At 40.4% G+C, this 16,754-nt stretch overlaps 1 protein-coding gene across 7 annotated transcripts; it reads left to right on the top strand.

The window, feature by feature from the left end:
- The first annotated feature begins 4,748 nt into the window (after window positions 1–4,748).
- Window positions 4,749–15,654, top strand: LOC121530677 (tumor necrosis factor receptor superfamily member 10B). Of its 7 annotated transcripts, none has more exons than XM_041835826.2 (10): window positions 4,749–4,912; window positions 10,613–10,778; window positions 11,093–11,221; window positions 11,381–11,492; window positions 11,684–11,775; window positions 11,995–12,084; window positions 12,284–12,324; window positions 12,534–12,809; window positions 14,806–14,839; window positions 14,970–15,654. In XM_041835826.2, the coding sequence occupies exons 1-10, from the start codon at window positions 4,850–4,852 to the stop codon at window positions 15,260–15,262; spliced, it is 1,296 nt and encodes a 431-aa protein (XP_041691760.2). In that variant the 5' UTR covers window positions 4,749–4,849; the 3' UTR covers window positions 15,263–15,654. The 7 variants fall into 7 exon arrangements, with proteins under 7 accessions (XP_041691760.2, XP_041691759.2, XP_041691758.2 ...); XM_041835825.2 differs by having other exon boundaries at window positions 11,992–12,084; XM_041835824.2 differs by having other exon boundaries at window positions 11,684–11,793.
- Window positions 15,655–16,754: the final 1,100 nt, after the last annotated feature.

Here is a 16,754-nt window from a genome sequence, read left to right as displayed (position 1 = left end):
ATCGTTATACAATCCAGCTGGCTATAGAATAGATTAGTGAGTGGGTGAGCTTTACGTTTTGAAAATGATTGTTTTTCTTAATTGTTACCAATTTAATTTTAATTCCCTGTACTAATGTGAGCAAGAGTGGTGAAAAGCACATAAACAAGTGTGCTGTTGTAATGCTAAACAGTGGCTAATGTTGCATTAAGAGCATTTGTCTGTGGAATACAATACATCATAACAACCAAACATAGCATTTTAACTATTTTATTTAAAGTTGCCTATTGCATACATGCCTAGTCATATCTAAGGTATTAAATGTTGAAGTTACGTTTTTAAATGTTATTAAGTGGGCCACTGGGTTTTGAACCATACATACACTGTATTATTATTGCTTTGTTGTCACAGGCTGAAGACTATTGTTGTCACAGGCTGAAGACTATTGTTGTCACAGGCTGAAGACTATTGTTGTCACAGGCTGAAGACTATTGTTGTCACAGGCTGAAGACTATTGTTGTCACAGGCTGAAGACTATTGTTGTCACAGGCTGAAGACTATTGTTGTCACAGGCTGAAGACTATTGTTGTCACAGGCTGAAGACTATTGTGTCACAGGCTGAAGACTATTGTTGTGTCACAGGCTGAAGAGTTTACTGTTGGACCCCTGATTTAATGTCCCCTGAGTTGGTAACTATGGTTGTGTCCCATATGACATCCTATTTCCTTTATAGCCCACTGGGCAAAAACTGGTTGAATCAACATTGTTTCCACGTCATTTCAAACAAAAAATGTAATGTGACTCAACGTGGAAGTCTAACCTAAATCCAATGACATGGTGATTTTTATTTAATTTATTTTTTACGTTGAATTCAGGTTAGTTGACAACCAAATGTAAATCAAAACTAGACTTTGAACGGACGTCTATGCCCAGTGGGAGTGCACTATGTTTGACCAAGGGCAAACGTAGTGCACTATAAAGGGAATAGGGTATAATTTGGGACGCATCCTATAGATCCACCCTGACTTCATCAGGACGGATGTTGCTATGCTCCATTTCACATCACGCATGGCCTTTGGCTTCATATCACTATTATTGTGCCTTGTTTAACTACTGTAAATGGTGAATGTTGTAAAGTACAGATGGGGCTGAAAAAAAAAAGAAACAAAGCAAAACCATACCAACATACATACATTTAAAAAAGTATTAGTTGAAAAAGTATTTAAGATTATATAATTGAATAGGCTGCAGAGCTTTTCTAGTGCTAAACATATATGTTTAGTATTGCCAGGGCAGCTTTGTGGTATATTGTATCTATATAATTATGGACATTTTGGATGTTTTCTGTACAGTAGAATTTGCAAATGTATATGCAGCCTTTTGGAAATAAATGTACAGTTAAAGTCTCAACTTGCGTATGAGTGAGTTACTGTGCACCTTTGACACTATATATTTCCTACACTGTTATGAACTACTAGGGCTACTTCACTGTTGTGCTGTTTGACTACATGTTTCTGAGCTCAATGGTTTCTCATGCTTTTGATTTCTCCTCACTTGTACAATATGGCTCAGATGTTTTCTTCCACAGGTCTCTTCATGAATCTACAGTAGCTTGGTCCCAGTTATCCTCTGGCTGTACTAACCCTAAAGAATAATGTGGGTGCTCATAGTCTTTAAATAGCTTAATGCCAGCACAGAAAAAGTGCCCTGGCCACCCACTCCCTGCATGCCATGCAATCCTGGGCACACAAGAAGTTAGTGTGCCAAACAGGATAGTTCACTGCAGAGTACAGTTCTAATGAGACTCATGGGAATAGTTTCTAAATCTGCCTCTGAGGAAGGTGAGGTCTCAAACAGAATGTCCCAAACTGCTAGGAGAGGCAAGGTGAGGGGAGGTAACGTGTTTGTTCATCTTCTTAAGTACATAATGTGTCATTTCCGGAGTAAATTGTTTGCTTACTTCGAAGTCAGACTAGGCCCAGCACAATCCAAACCAAGGAAACCAAGCAGTCACCTTCAGTACAAAGTTCACACTTATCTTAAATGGGCAGCTCAGGGACCCTTGCCACTCCCTTGAGTCTGCATCCTTATCAAGAAACACAGAATGCAACCGCTATAGCAAACATAGCAGAGTGTCATGAGTTGTCCACACGTCTGTTGATTGTTAGATCTACAGTGCATTCGGAAAGTATTCAGACCCCATTTTGTTACGTCACAGCCTTATTCTAAAATTGATTAAATCAATGTTTTTCATCATCAATCAACACACAATACCCCATCATGACAAAGCGAAAACAGGTTTTTAGACCATTTAAAAAACAGATGCCTTATTCAGGCCCTTTGCTATGAGACTCGAAATTGAGCTCAGGTGCATCCTGTTTCCATTGATCATCCTTGAGATGTTTCTACAACTTCATTGGAGTCCACCTGTGGTAAATTAAATTGATTGAACATGATTTGGAAAGGCACACACCTGTCTATATAAGGACCCACAGTTGACAGTGCATGTCAGAGCAAAAACCAAGCCATGAGGTCGAAGGAATTGTCGGCAGAGCTCCGAGACAGGATTATGTCGAGGCACAGATCTGGGGAAGGGTACCAAAACATTTCTGCAGCATTGAAGGTCCCCAAGAACGCTGTGGCCTCCATCATTCTTAAATGGAAGAAGTTTGGAACCACCAAGACTCTTCCTAGAGTTGGCCGCCAGCCAAACTGAGCAATCGGAGGAGAAAGGCCTTGGTCAGGGAGGTGACCAAGAACCCAATGGTCACTCTGACAGAGTTCCAGAAGGACAACCATCTCTGCAGCACTCCACCAATCGGGCCTTTGTGGTAGAGTGGCCAGAAGGCACCTAAAGGACTCTGACCATGAGAAACAAGATTCTCTGGTCTGATGAAACCAAGATTGAACTCTTTGGCCTGAATGCCAAGCGTCACGTCTAGAGGAAACCTGGCACCATCCCTATGGTGAAGCATGGTGGTGTCAGCATCATGCTGTGGGGATGTTTTTCAGCGGCAGGGACTGGGAGACTAGTCAAGATCGAGGTAAAGATGAACGGAACAAAGTACAGAGAGATCCTTGATGAAAACCTGCTCCAGAGTGCACAGGACCTCAGACTGGGGCGACAGGACAACGACCCTAAGCACACAGCCAAGACGATGCAGGAGTGGCTTCGGGACAAGTCTCTGAATGTCCTTGAGTGGCCCAGCCAGACCCCGGACTTGAACCCGATCAAACATCTCTGGAGAGACCTGAAAATAGCTGTGCAGCGACTCTCCCCATCCAACCTGACAGAGCTTGAGAGGAATGGAAGAAACTCCCCAAAAACATGTGTGATAAGCTTGTAGCGTCATACCCAAGAAGACTCGAGGCTGTGATTGCTGCCAAAGGTGCTTCAACAAAGTGCTGAGTAAAGGGCATGAATACTTAAGTAAATGTGATATTATCCTCTTTTTTTTTTGTGCCAACATTTCAAAAAACCTATTTGTGTGTAGATTGATGAGGGGAAAAAACAATTTAATCAATTTTAGAATAAGGCTGTAACTTAACAAAATGTGCAAAAAGTAAAGAGGTCCAAATGCACTGTATATGAATAATGGCTTTCTTGCTCTAAGGCTTGAACATTTATAAAGGAATAGACTATGGATATACTGTTGTACAGTATGGTCTGTTCATGTTTATTTTAAGAAATGGCTTATGACCAGCTGTCTTATCAGTTTCACGTTCTAGCGTTTATTGACCCCATGAGTAAGTTGCTAAGGTAACAGGTAAAAATATCAGCAAAACAAAAAACGTTCAGTACAATGTGTGGCTGTGTTGGACCCAGACAATATAGGCTAATGTATGACTACTGCATGTGGCAGAACATTTGATGCACTGTCCATACTATATATATTTTATTTATTTACCTTTTATTGTAAATATATTGTATTTGATATATGACCTAAATAGGTCACAAATATACTTAAATTTAATCTAAACCATCCTCACATAATTATATCTGTAGACAGGGTGACTGTGTTAGTGTAGTTTCACAGTTTACTGTCAGGTGATGTACTAGTTCATGCTTCCCAGCACTCTGATGTGGGTATGAAATTCCTCTCTTTCTGAGCAAATGAGTCCGTTTAACCCTCCCCTTCCTGTGACTGCATGAGAGACCAGAGATACTGTATCTCAGCGGCGCAGACAACTGTTGCATAGATCATGTAAAACTGACACGCACAGAAAGAGCGTTTTCCACATTGATAATGTTGTGTGGCTTGTAATCCCAGAAGTCTTACAAAGTGGGTTTTCCCCAACTAAAACAGCATTTGTAATGGTTTTCATATACTTTTTAACTCCCTTGTATGATATATGGAATAAGACATATTCAATAACTCAATCCATATTGTGTTTTCTATTTGCATCTATACTGTAATTAAACATTACATTTAAATTTTAGTCACTTAGCAGACGCTCTTATCCAGAGCGATTTACAGTCAGTGAGTGCATACATTTTTCATTCTGGCCCCCCGTGGGAATCGAACCCACAACCCTGGCGTTGCAAGCGCCATGCTCTACCAAGGTACAGGAGGCCTTGTATCAAGTAATCCCAAAAGCATCCTTGCATTCTGTGGATAATAATAACAATGATAATGGAACAGATATCTAAGGACATCAAAAAAGTGTCTAGGATTGAGAACAAGGTTAAATTGGGAGTTACCAAGATAATCCATTGACTAAAGGGGCGTGACGGAGGCTGCGCAATCGTCATCTGGAACTTTCTCTATCATGAGGAGAGTTGGCTGAAGTTTGCTTGGCGAGAAAAAGTATAATATCGGATGCTGGTTCTCTCAACTGGAATGTGTACGCCACCTTTGAGTATAATCTGATGGTGGTTCTCTCAACTGGGATGTGTACGACACCTTTGAGTATGAGCTATATACATTTGATGGTAAGTTTTTTTCACGCGACACTTGTAGCGGTCGGTGGGATCAAGTTGACTGGAAACATTGTTTACACACTGCACGTACAGCGATGTCATTCACTCGCCAATGATATTATCGATGTTGGCATACTTTTGATTGACATGTATTCTAATATAACAAAATCTTCAGAATCGATGCGCCATGTGTGCGGTCAGAAAGAATGTCGCGTAAACATGCCAATAGAATTGGCTCATAAAGGTGTGACATTTTTGTGTGGCGCCGGTTGAAGCCGGTGTAGTCTACTGTGTAGCTTGACTAGAGGGCCTATCAGAGTACCAAACGTGCACAGCAGTGTTCATACTTTATGAATTCTCAGGGCAGCTCAAGCAATTTTTCCAATTGTCAACACATTCAAATGAATAGAGGATGCGTTGGTTTGGAATTGTGGGGAAGTGCGTGTTCGGGCTGTAGGCTACGTCACCCGCGGATGGTGGTCTCAGAGCCGCATACTTATGTCACAATGGGACGGCAGACTAACGAGTAAATCATAGTTCATAGACGCTGAGATGCGATAGTTGTGACATAGGTACGTGGCTCTGAGACCACCATACACGGGGAACGCACAGCCTGAATGCACAACTCCCAACCAACGGGTATCCAGGTAGCCTACATGTCCGCTATTAATTTAAATGTTCGATACATTTTTTTTAAATAGAAGAATCTATAAGATCTAAAATACCTATTGTAATTTCTGCTTGGCATCAGACATATTTTGTGTTTCAGTTGCACTTCTCCACTTGGATGATAATTCATGAACAGGTATTCTATTAGCAGACAGAGCTCTGACTGATGTGTAGCTACACTGAACAAAAATATACAAGCAACATGTAAAGTGTTGGTTTCATGAGCTGAAATAGACCCCAGAAATGTTTCATATGCACAAAACGTTTATTTAGCTCAAATTTTGTGATACATTTGTTTACGTCCCTGTTAGTGAGCATTTCATCCCTGTTAGTGATAATCCATCCACCTGACAGGTGTAGGAATGTCCACCAGAGCTGTTGCCAGAGAATTTGTTAATTTCTCTACCATAAGCCACCTCCAATGTTGTTTTAGAGTATTTGGCAGTGCGTCCAACCGGCCTCAACCGCAGACCACGTGTAACCACACCAGCCCAGGACCTCCACATCTCTGAGGGGGGGTGCTGAGCAGTATTTCTGTCTGTAATAAAGCCCTTTGTGGGGAAAAACTAATTTGCATTGGTTGGGCCTGGCTCCCCAGTGTGTGGGCATATGTCTTCCAAGGGTGCACCCCTGCCCAGTCATGTGAAATCCATAGATTAGGGCCTAATGAATTTATTTCAATTGACTGATTTCCTTAAATGAACTGTAACTCAGTAAAATGTTTGAAATTGTTGCATGTTGCGTTTATGTTTTTGTTCAGTATACTTTTGTCCGGTGCTTTTCTCGGTGTAGCCTATTTTTCTCAGGTAAAATGCAAGATTAACTTCAAGCAAAACATTAGGAAACGTAGCTGGCTACACTCTTTCTATGATAAACCTGGAATAGTATAACAGTAATCCTTCTACTTACTTCCCCTCCCCCACCCCCCCCATAAAAAAAAAAAAGAAAGGAGTGGTTGTCCCACTGGCTATCCTAAATTGAATGCACCAATATGTAAATGACTTAAATGTAAATGATAAACATTAGAAATATGATGACCATACATCGTTTTAGCAAAAAATACCTTTCTATTTCATTGTAAGCAATATAAAATGCAGTCGAAATGGTTTAAAACGCAGATTTTTTGATGGTCTGCGTTTTGAAAATGCAGATTTCTGAACTCTAAAGCAACTCCTGGAATTAGAAAAGTAGGAACACCAATGGTCCAATATTCTAGAACACTGCTGTGCATACTCATACATGGTTGTTACTCTGATATACCCTTAATGTTGTGCAGTTAATGTACCCCATGCTTTAAAAAAAAAAATAAACAATGAGGTGGCGGTTCCATACAGTAGTCTAGGCCTATATTTCTATTTCCCAGCTGTGCACCTGTTGAAAAAACGGCAACAACATGCCATTTGATTAGAGTTGAAATGAAAGGATATATTTTTACAGGGAACAAGGTAGGAGAATATCTACTATGGGGGAAACATGTCATCTTGTGTTCCGTGTAAAAGAGCTAACCATTATGATCTACCAGTGAAAAGTGATGAATCTGATTACCTACTAAAGTAGCACAGGTCCAGCTCTGGGGCCACAGCTATCAAGTCACGGAAATCCCAGACCTCCCATCGGCCTAGGGAGACTAGTTATCAAGCTTCTCAGAGTAGGAGGGATGATCAAGTCCCTCTGTACATACAATCTTTTCATTATGATCTTAAAAGGCAAAACTGTTCCTAGATCAGCACTCCCACGCTGAGAAGTTTGATGTATGTAGCCTCTGGGCTACTGCTCAAGTAAATGTGTTTAAAGTTCAAGGTGTTTGCATAAGTTGTTATATTGTGCTATAGGAGGTTGTATATCTCACACTATCATGTGTGTTATTGTCACAAAACAAAATGTTGGTATCTGAGTCAAGTTATGAAGCGTTCATGGTAGGAGTATGTTTCCACTATATGACATTGATCCTATTTACTTATTTATGAAGGATTTAAATCAGTTGAGGTTGTACTCAAGATTACTTATGTTAATTAACCTTAATGCCTGTTAGGCAGTTTTAATCAAATGTAGGCCTATATCGTTTTCGTATTTTATTAGGATCCCCATTAGCAGCTAAAGCAGCAGCTACGGCAAGGTGAAAAAATCAGCATTTCAGTTGAATGCATTCAGTTGTGCAACTGACTAGATAGCCCCTTTCCTCTTCCTGGGATCCAAACAGAGATAAAACATTAGATAATACATTACATGAATAGAGAAGTAGGCCTACATCACAAGGATATAACTACATACATTGAAAATAAATAAAGAATAAACACTTTCATACATTTATGCCTTAAAGGCCCAGTGCAGTCAAAAACGTGATTTTCCTGTGTTTTATATACACTAACTATACCAAACATGAGTCACATCTTCCTAATATTGAGTTGCCCCCCCTCCCCCTATTGCCCTCAGAACAGCCTCAATTCATCGGGGCATGGACTCTACAATGTGGCGAAAGCATTCCATAGAGATGCTGGCCCATGTTGACTCCAATGCTTCCCACAGTTGTGTCAATTTGGCTGGATGTCCTTTGGGTGGTGGAACATTCTTGATACACACAGGAAACTGTTGAGTGTGATAAACCCAGCAGCGTTGCAGTTCTTGACATACTCAAACTGGTGTGCCTGGCACCTACTTCCATACCCCGTTCAAAGGCATTTAAATCTTTTGTCTTGCCCATTCACCCTCTGAATGGCACACATACACAATCCATGTCTCAAGGCTTAGAAATCCTTCTTTAACCTGTCTCCTCCCCTTCATCTACACTGATTGAAGTGACATCAATAAGGTATCATAGCTTTCACCAGGATTCACCTGGTCAGTCTGTCATGGAAAGAGTAACATGTAAGTACGTTCTCCTGGAAACACTGACCAACACTTTGGTTCCTGCCATGTCAATAATTCCTCCCTGGCTTATTCATTCGTTGTCATGTCAAACAACAATGTATTCAAGGTGCTGCTCACTATATTCCAACTATAGAATTAGAATAATCATTATATTTCTATGATTCCAACAGTTCACCAATTAACTAGGCTTAGATTTTTTTCCCATACCATGCTAGTGGCACCATGTGGAAATTATAATTAAAGTGCAACTCTTTGTTTGGAGTTGGATTGAACAGTATAAATGGAGAAAGCCCCATTTAAAATCACTTATAATTTATGTGTTGCCACCCTTGTGTCATGAACTACTCTTAAAGCATATTTAGAACTTTTATTATCCAAAAATATAAAACACCGTCAAATACCACCATACCGTCAAAAATATTGTGATATGATATTTTGTCCATATCGCCCATCCCTACTATGAAGTTGGAATAACACTGTGAAATTGTGATAATGATGATAATGCCCTTTTAGTGTAAGAGATGTTTGAAAAGACTGCCTGAAATGTCATCCTGTTTTGGTGGGATGGAGTTTTGGCCTTCCTTGGTGACATCACCAGGCGGTAAAATAGTTAGTAGATAAATAAGAAATGCCGTTCCAAACCTCTCTGCCAATAACAGCTAATTTTCAGTTTCCCACTAACCACTTAGACCACTCCCAGACCGTCCTAGCTAAATTCTTGCTTGAGAAATTGCCCTTTGCTAAGAAGCTATTTTTGTTTACTTTTGGCCATTTCAATTGAAAACAGTCACAGTAAGGTACTTTATTGTTACCCAGAAATTGTTTGATATTAGGATTTTAAAAAACATCTGCATTGGACCTTTACCATTCCATGCATTAAATACTCGTAATCATCATCAATGTTGCCAGCTACACTGCAGACACTAGTTTCTTCTCATACATTGTAATTCTATGCTCTACTGCTACAATTGCTTTGTCTAAACAGGCCCTGATATCCTCATCTCACAGCACCGATGTTCTGTAAACACCAGAGAGAATCCCACAACATCAGAAAGACTGAAAGTTTCACACGATACAATAACCATCCGTGTCCTCGGTACCTCCGTCTGACCTCAATACTATGAACATTCAAGTCTAGCGACCCTCAACTTTGCACAAAGACACTGACAGAAACATGCGTTTTCCAGAAAGGGAACATGCTGACATTAATATGCATACACTTTTGATCAGTCATACACTCATGTACAGTCACACTCTTATTCCGCCACACACCTACACTTGACCATTCAGAGCCGCACGGGCTTCACATAACATCCTTTGCCCAACTCATATAAAATGAGTTAAAACCTATGGAGTTTTACCTCAGCTAGACTCCCACTCTGTTCTCATGAGATGAACAGAGTAATATGCCATACGGACTCTGTGTATGAAGCTGCGTTTACACAGGCAGCCCAATTCTGATCTTTTGCCCAATTATTGGGGTGCCTTTAAATGCAGCCTAAAAGACCCACATTCACAATGACTGGCAACTTGCTGATGTCTCATTTTCTACACATCACATTAAATGGCCTATTAGTAGTTAACCATGTCTGAATATTTAAGTGGGGGAGATTTATGATCCATCTCCACTATTGCCAGTGATGGAAATCCCCATTTATTGCTTCCCTCTTCCGCAGTAGCTGAACTTTGTAGTTGTTTTGCTAGAGTCAGTGGTGTGATCAGGAATGTAATTATATTGGTCCTGTTATCAAACTGAAGTGTTGCAAACTATGATATCATTCGAACAAGGAGCTCTGTATGTACAAAAGCTAGGAAATTGCTTCGCAAACAAGGTTTGGATGATCTCAAATACATTCTGGGATTGTGATATTGCCCTTCCCTGGTTAGTCATTAATATGGAACCTAGAGGTATTCCCGATTTTTATTTATTTATTGTAAAGTCAATAATGTCATTGTACTGTGTACTCTACGCTGTTTCCTGTGCATATGACCCCCCAAAAAGTTTGATTTGATAATGCCATATTGTGAGGAAAGAAATAACTAGTTTTACAATGCTGATTCACTAACCCACTTTGATTACACTTTGCTTAGATGTTATGGGTGTCTAAAGGAAGCAAGGGGACAACTGGATGACAGTATGTTTTTAGTACAAGTTGCTCATCATCTTTATCTAAGGTTGTCCTCATAATCTGGGCCCTCAACCCCATGGCGGCAGCTCAATCTGGCCTTGAGTTGGCACAGACAGGAGGCAGCGTCAGGAACAGGAGACAGCGGGACATCTCATGCCGGGAAAACCTGGAGTACCCACATGACAACATCTGCTGTTTGAACTGCCCAGCTGGTGAGCCAAATGGAGATTTGAGATCCACAGTGTATGCATCCGAAATGGTAGCCTATGCTATTCCCTATATAGTGCACTACCTTTGACCAGAGCCCTACGGGGAATAGGTAGTGCACTATATAGGGAATAGGGTGCTATTTGGACGTAGCCAGTGTGTCACAAGCTGAAATCTATCATGGGAACTACTGAAGCAAGTTTGACCTTGTAATGACTACAGTAATGAATATTCAGCTGACCGTCAAGTGTCTGCTTAATGTACAGGTAGACAACTGTTTGGACAGCCTAGTAACTGTGTTGTTTCTCTATGGCCTCAGGTAAATATGTCAAAGTGTCGTGCACGGGTGCCTTGGAGAAAGGAACATGTGAGGACTGTGACTTCGACACATACACTGAACATGACAACGGACTGCAACAGTGCTTAAAGTGCACTAAGTGTCGCTCAGGTAAATTCTGTTTGACGATGAAGTTATGCCTTTTCAAACTTTAATAAATGCCATTGAAATGAATGACAAAACAGATCCTACATCAGCAGTTCTACTCTGTGATGCAGGCCCTGATCTTTTTGTGTTTTCAACATGGCAAACTCTGTGTTCCTCTCACAGATCAGGTGACCACAAAGACATGCACCATCACTCAGAACACAGAGTGCCAGTGTAAACCAGGGTATTTCTGTGCCCCTGACCAAGCCTGCGAGGTGTGCAAAAAGTGCTCAAGGTACATCCATAGAATATTTGAGCATACTCGCTGATACTTGACAAACAAACTTCCATTTATACTTCATTAGATTATCATTAAACATTACAAAATGAAGAATGTTCACCTTACACATTACATCTCTTTTCAAAATATTTAATCAAAATCCATTAAAAATATATATTTTTGTTGAAACCCTCCTCTTCTCCCAGATGTAAAGACAATGAGGTGAGGGTGAAGAACTGCACCACTACGTCCAACACGGTCTGTAAGACCAGAATGCCCACATCCAGCACCATCTCAGGTAAAACTCCAGGCCCAGGTACAGCATACATCACCTTGCTGCATGCTCTGTTGTGTCGTTATTTTTGTAAATGTTATTAATGTTGCATGTATTTGGCAATTGACTATTTCTGAATATAAAGACGCAATCCGGGATTCAAACAACAACCACTAATTTGGTAAACAGCAGAGGGATAGAGTTGTGACATTAAACATAATTTTCTCTCTATTGAAACAGCAGCTGTTATTGTGATTGTGGTGGTAGTACTTAGTATCACTGCTGCAATTGCCGGTGTCTATTGGAAGAGGCGAAAGCACTCTAAAAGGACAGGTAAAGTCACTTTATAAAAAATTAATACCTTTGCTTTCAATAGTGAAGGCTCAGGGTGTGTGCCCTGGTCAAAGTAGTGCACTATAAATAACATAGGGAGCCATCCAGAGGGCACATAGCCTCAAAGCTATCAACAGAACAGTCAATATTGTACCTGGAAGTAAAGTGCCGTGTCTGAGTCACATTTCCTCTGTTCCAGACTCCCAGAATAATCCCAGTGAGACGTTGGAGGTTGTGGTGGTGAGTCAGTCAGTCTCATAAAAATGTTATTTTCACATTCACAGTGTCACTCAATCAGCACTACTTATCGGATTTTATTAATTCTGATAAAATGACTGAGGGATGAGCTGATACAATGACACACCTTTAGTGAGAACATGGCAAACAGCACAGTTGAACAGCAACATTTTTGCCTCATTAGACAACATGTAATTTTTCATATTTTGCAGGATGATCAAAACAACAGGTCAATTGAGGAGAGACAGAACAACCAGAATGCTGTGCTGGATGGCACACAGCTACACCCCTTGCTGGAGCAGACCCAGGCGGTGGGTGCCAAAGCCTCCTCAGCCACTGAGGATGAGGACAATGGACTGGGCGACAGCCTCCCCAACACCACCAACTCCTCCCAGGCCAGTCTGTCTGCACTACCCTCAACCCCCCTCCCCAGATCCTCCCCGCTTCCCAGCCCTGCGGCCAAGAGGCAGCCCGGCACTGTGGCTAGGGTGAGAGCAGCAGCTCAGGGCATGCTAATGCTAACTTACCTTCCCCTGTCTTCCCTTGTCTTCCCCCAAGCTCTTTTCTAACTCAATCCTTATAGTTTCTTTAGCAGTCATCCTATTCTGGATCTGGTCTTACTTTCTGCTCATCTTTCTATTCTCTGCTCCATTTACTTACTGTTTGTTGAAAGCCACAGTTGTCTGATGTATGATACCATTAGTACACACAATTAATAATTACTCTTACGGTCGAATGGACGCTTAGCCACCATGTCACATTTTGAAGTAGTGCTACTCCCTTTGCGCCATCTTGACAAAGACTTACTAGGTCGGTCACCTGTCTTTTCTAGTGTGCATTTTTACACTTGTTTTTGAAGATTTGCTGAACTATTGCTAGTGGCCAAGCCCAAGCACATACAGTGCCTTCAGACCCTTTGACTTATTCCACAGTTTGTTGTGTTACAGCCTGAATTCTAAATGGATTAAATCATTTTTTCTCTCTCACCCATCTACACACAATACCCCATAATGACAAAGTGAAAACATGTTTTTAGAAATGTTTGCCAATTTATTGAAAAGGAAATACAGAAATATCTCATTTACATGAGACACCCCTGAGTCAATACTTTGTAGAAACAGCTGTAATCGCTGCCAAAGGTGCAAGTCTTTCTTGGTAAGTCTGTAAGAGCTTTCCACACCTGGACTTTGCAATATTTGGACATTATTATTTTCAGAATTCTTCAAGCTCTGTCAAATTAGTTGTTGATCATTGCTAGACAACCATTTTCAGGTCTTACCAGAGAATTTCAAAATTCAAAACTGTAACTCAGCCACTCAGGAACATTCACTGTGTTCTTGGTAAGCAACTCCAGTGTAGATTTGGCCTTGTGTTTTAGGTTATTGTCCTGCTGAAAGGTGAATTCATCTCACAGTGTCTGGTGAAAAGCAGACTGAACCAGGTTTTCCTCTAGGATTTTGCCTGTGCTTAGCTCCATATCTTTTTTATCTCCCCAGTCCTTAACGATTACAAGCATACCCATAACATGAGGCAGCCACCACTATGCTTGAAAATATGGAGAGTGGTACTCAGTAATGTGTTGTATTTGATTTGCCCCAAACATAACACTTTTTATTCAGGACAAAAAGTTAATTGCTTTGCCACATTTTCTGCAGTATTACTTTAGTGCCTTGTTGCAAACAGGATGCATGTTTTGGAATATTTATATTCTGTACATGTTTCCCTCTTTTCACTGTCAATTAGGTTAGTATTGTGGAGTAGCTACAATGTTGTTGATCCATCCTCAGTTTTCTCCGATCACAGCCATTAAACTGTAACTGTTTTAAAGTCACTGTTGGCCTCATGGTGAAATCCCTGAGCGCTTTCCTTCCTCTCCGGTAACTGAGTTAGGAAGGACGCCTGTGTCTTTGTAGTGACTCTGTGTATTGATACACCATCCAAAGTGTAATTAATAACTCCACTATGCTCAAAGGGATAATCAATGTTTGCTTTTTGTCCTTTTCTTTTTTTACCCATCTACCAATCGGTGGCCTTCTTTGCAAGATGATGGAAAACCTCCCTGGTCTTTGTGGTTGAAATTGTGTTTGAAATTCCCTGCTCGACTGAGGGACCTTACAGATAATTGTATGGGGTACAGAGATGGTAGTCAGTCATTCAAAAATCATGTTAAACACTATTATTGCACACAGAGTGAGTCCATGCAACTTATTATGTGAGTTGTTAAGCACTTTTTTACTCCTGAACTTATTTAGGCTTGCCATAACAAAGGGGTTGAATACTTATTGACTCAATACATTTCAGCTTTTCATTTTTAGTGAATTTGCACAAAACATTTTTTAAAACATAATTCCACTTTGACATTATGGGGTATTGTGTAGGCCCTCCTGCATGACCCTCCAAGAGTCAACTTCAGAGCTAGTGCACAGGCCTCATTAAGGAGCCTGACTTATAACTGACCATGTTTCTTTATTTGTCATTTCTTAGGAAGATGTCCTCATAAAACTGTCTCCTTTGAATGGTGAGAGTAACCCTCTATATTTGATGGTTTTAGACTAGTTAACATAAAATAATATGTAGCCTAAGATTACAATACAGTATTGAATGGTGGGCTTTGATGTCATGGTCTTGACATGCCTTTTTGTTTTCAGGTGACGAGTCCTTGAAGAAAAGTTTTGAACTTTTTGAAGAGCTGGACGTTAACTACCATAACAGATTCTTCAGGCACATTGGACTCAGTGACAACGCTATAAAAAGCACTGCACACCTTCATTCTGAAGATCGAGTCTATGAACTGTTGAAAGTATGGTTGGAAAAGGTGGGCATGGAAGCTGACATTAATGACCTAATCAAAGCATTACTTTATTTTGACCAAAGGTTATCAGCAGAAAATATTATTTCTAAAGCCATTGAAAATAGTTATTATGAATATGCAGAAAAGTAAAAGTAAAAGTATGTCCCTGCTTCTACAGAGTTCTGGGAAAAATACCTAAAGTTCTTGGACGAGATGTACAATATGAGTCATAACTGAGCCGTATCTGTGCCGTTAAATGATCCCAGGTACTTGCTGTGACAGGCCTATTTGCTGGCTGTTAAGTCATTCCCTATGTACAGTTTCACACAGTGAATTGGTAGGCTATGCACTGGCTAGTGACTGTAGTGCTGGTGGTGGATGTTTATAGAGTAGTCAATATACACTGTAGGGCAGTGTTTCACAACTTCAGTCCTCCAGTACCCCGAAAGGCACACATTTCTGTTATAGTCCTGGACAAGCACACCTGATTCAACTTGTCAACTAATCATCAAGCCCTCAATGAGTTGAATCAGGTGAGTTTGCCCCGGTCTACAGCAAAAATGTGTGCTGTTGGGGGTACTGGAGGACTGGAGCTGGGAACCACTGCTGTAGGGGAACAGGATAATATACACCGGATGATGTCTACGCGGGTGTAGTGCATAGTGATCAGGCCATTATGGAATGCACTGATCAAGGCATGGACTGCCCTGGATGTATTTTAAACACAGGGGCTGTTTTAAACACCAAGCTTGCTTCCCAAATGGAACCCTATTCCCTTTATAGTGCATTACTTTTGACCAGGGCTCTGTTCAAAAGCGTTGCACTATATAGGAAATAGGGTGGCATTTGGGATGCACTCCCAGTGGTTTCTATTGATGAGTCGGCAATAAATGTAAAACAAATGTATATTTACACATGATCAAAAAAGACAGGTAATTATGAGATTAAAAGAATATGTATTTTGGTCTTGTAGAGCAATAATTTATTGATTGTTGTGGTTTTGTTTATTTGTATTGATGATGAACATTGTGTACAAACTATACTTTTATCTCAATTTGACTTTGTAATAAAATGAAATGCTGCCTTGGTTTCTCCTATATGCTTGGCACTGGTGTGACTGTCCACCATATTGCTACAAAGTTCTGTCTTGACACTGATAATAATGCCAAAGTTCCAGTTACTCCTTAAGCAAATAATGTATGTGATTTATTTGAATGATGTTTCAGTGTAACCAAGTGTTTTAAAATGGCATTGACAGTTTGTTATTTGTAAATGGGCAATGTTGATCAGGTCACGAGTTCAGAGCAGGTAGTTTCCACTAGGTGACGCTATCTATGGAAATAATTTAGTCTTCTGCTGTCTAATGATGAGCTTCTATTCCCAGCCTGTAGTCCTGTACACTGTATTTAGTGATGTAGTATTTATCATGGCCTTTTTTAACATTGATGGAATGAGTTTGGTTAGTCGCCCAATACTTTGTTCATGATTGCAAAAGATGGTCTTCTCTCTACATTGTTAGTTATGTTCTTGTTTTCACAGATTGCCCTTCAGGACAGTTTCACTAACATTTCAGTATTTTCTTCTTGTCATATCTCCTCTGTTACAGTTTACAGATCTTGTTAATATTTCCTTGAGTTGGATC

This window comes from Coregonus clupeaformis, chromosome 18 (genome assembly GCF_020615455.1).
Source record: "Coregonus clupeaformis isolate EN_2021a chromosome 18, ASM2061545v1, whole genome shotgun sequence".
Lineage (NCBI taxonomy): Eukaryota > Metazoa > Chordata > Actinopteri > Salmoniformes > Salmonidae > Coregonus > Coregonus clupeaformis.
The sequence above is the reverse complement of the archived record's forward strand: the minus strand, read 5'-3'. Positions and strand labels throughout refer to the sequence as shown.

Bases quoted from the DNA above. Each gene is read 5' to 3' on its own strand.
- LOC121530677 (XM_041835823.2), top strand. From the start codon at position 4,850: ATGGTGGTTCTCTCAACTGGGATGTGTACGACACCTTTGAGTATGAGC. The intron at 4,913-10,612 runs GTAAGTTTTTTT...TCTTTATCTAAG, and splicing joins TGAGCTATATACATTTGATG to GTTGTCCTCATAATCTGGGC. The intron at 11,222-11,380 runs GTAAATTCTGTT...TTCCTCTCACAG, and splicing joins GTGCACTAAGTGTCGCTCAG to ATCAGGTGACCACAAAGACA.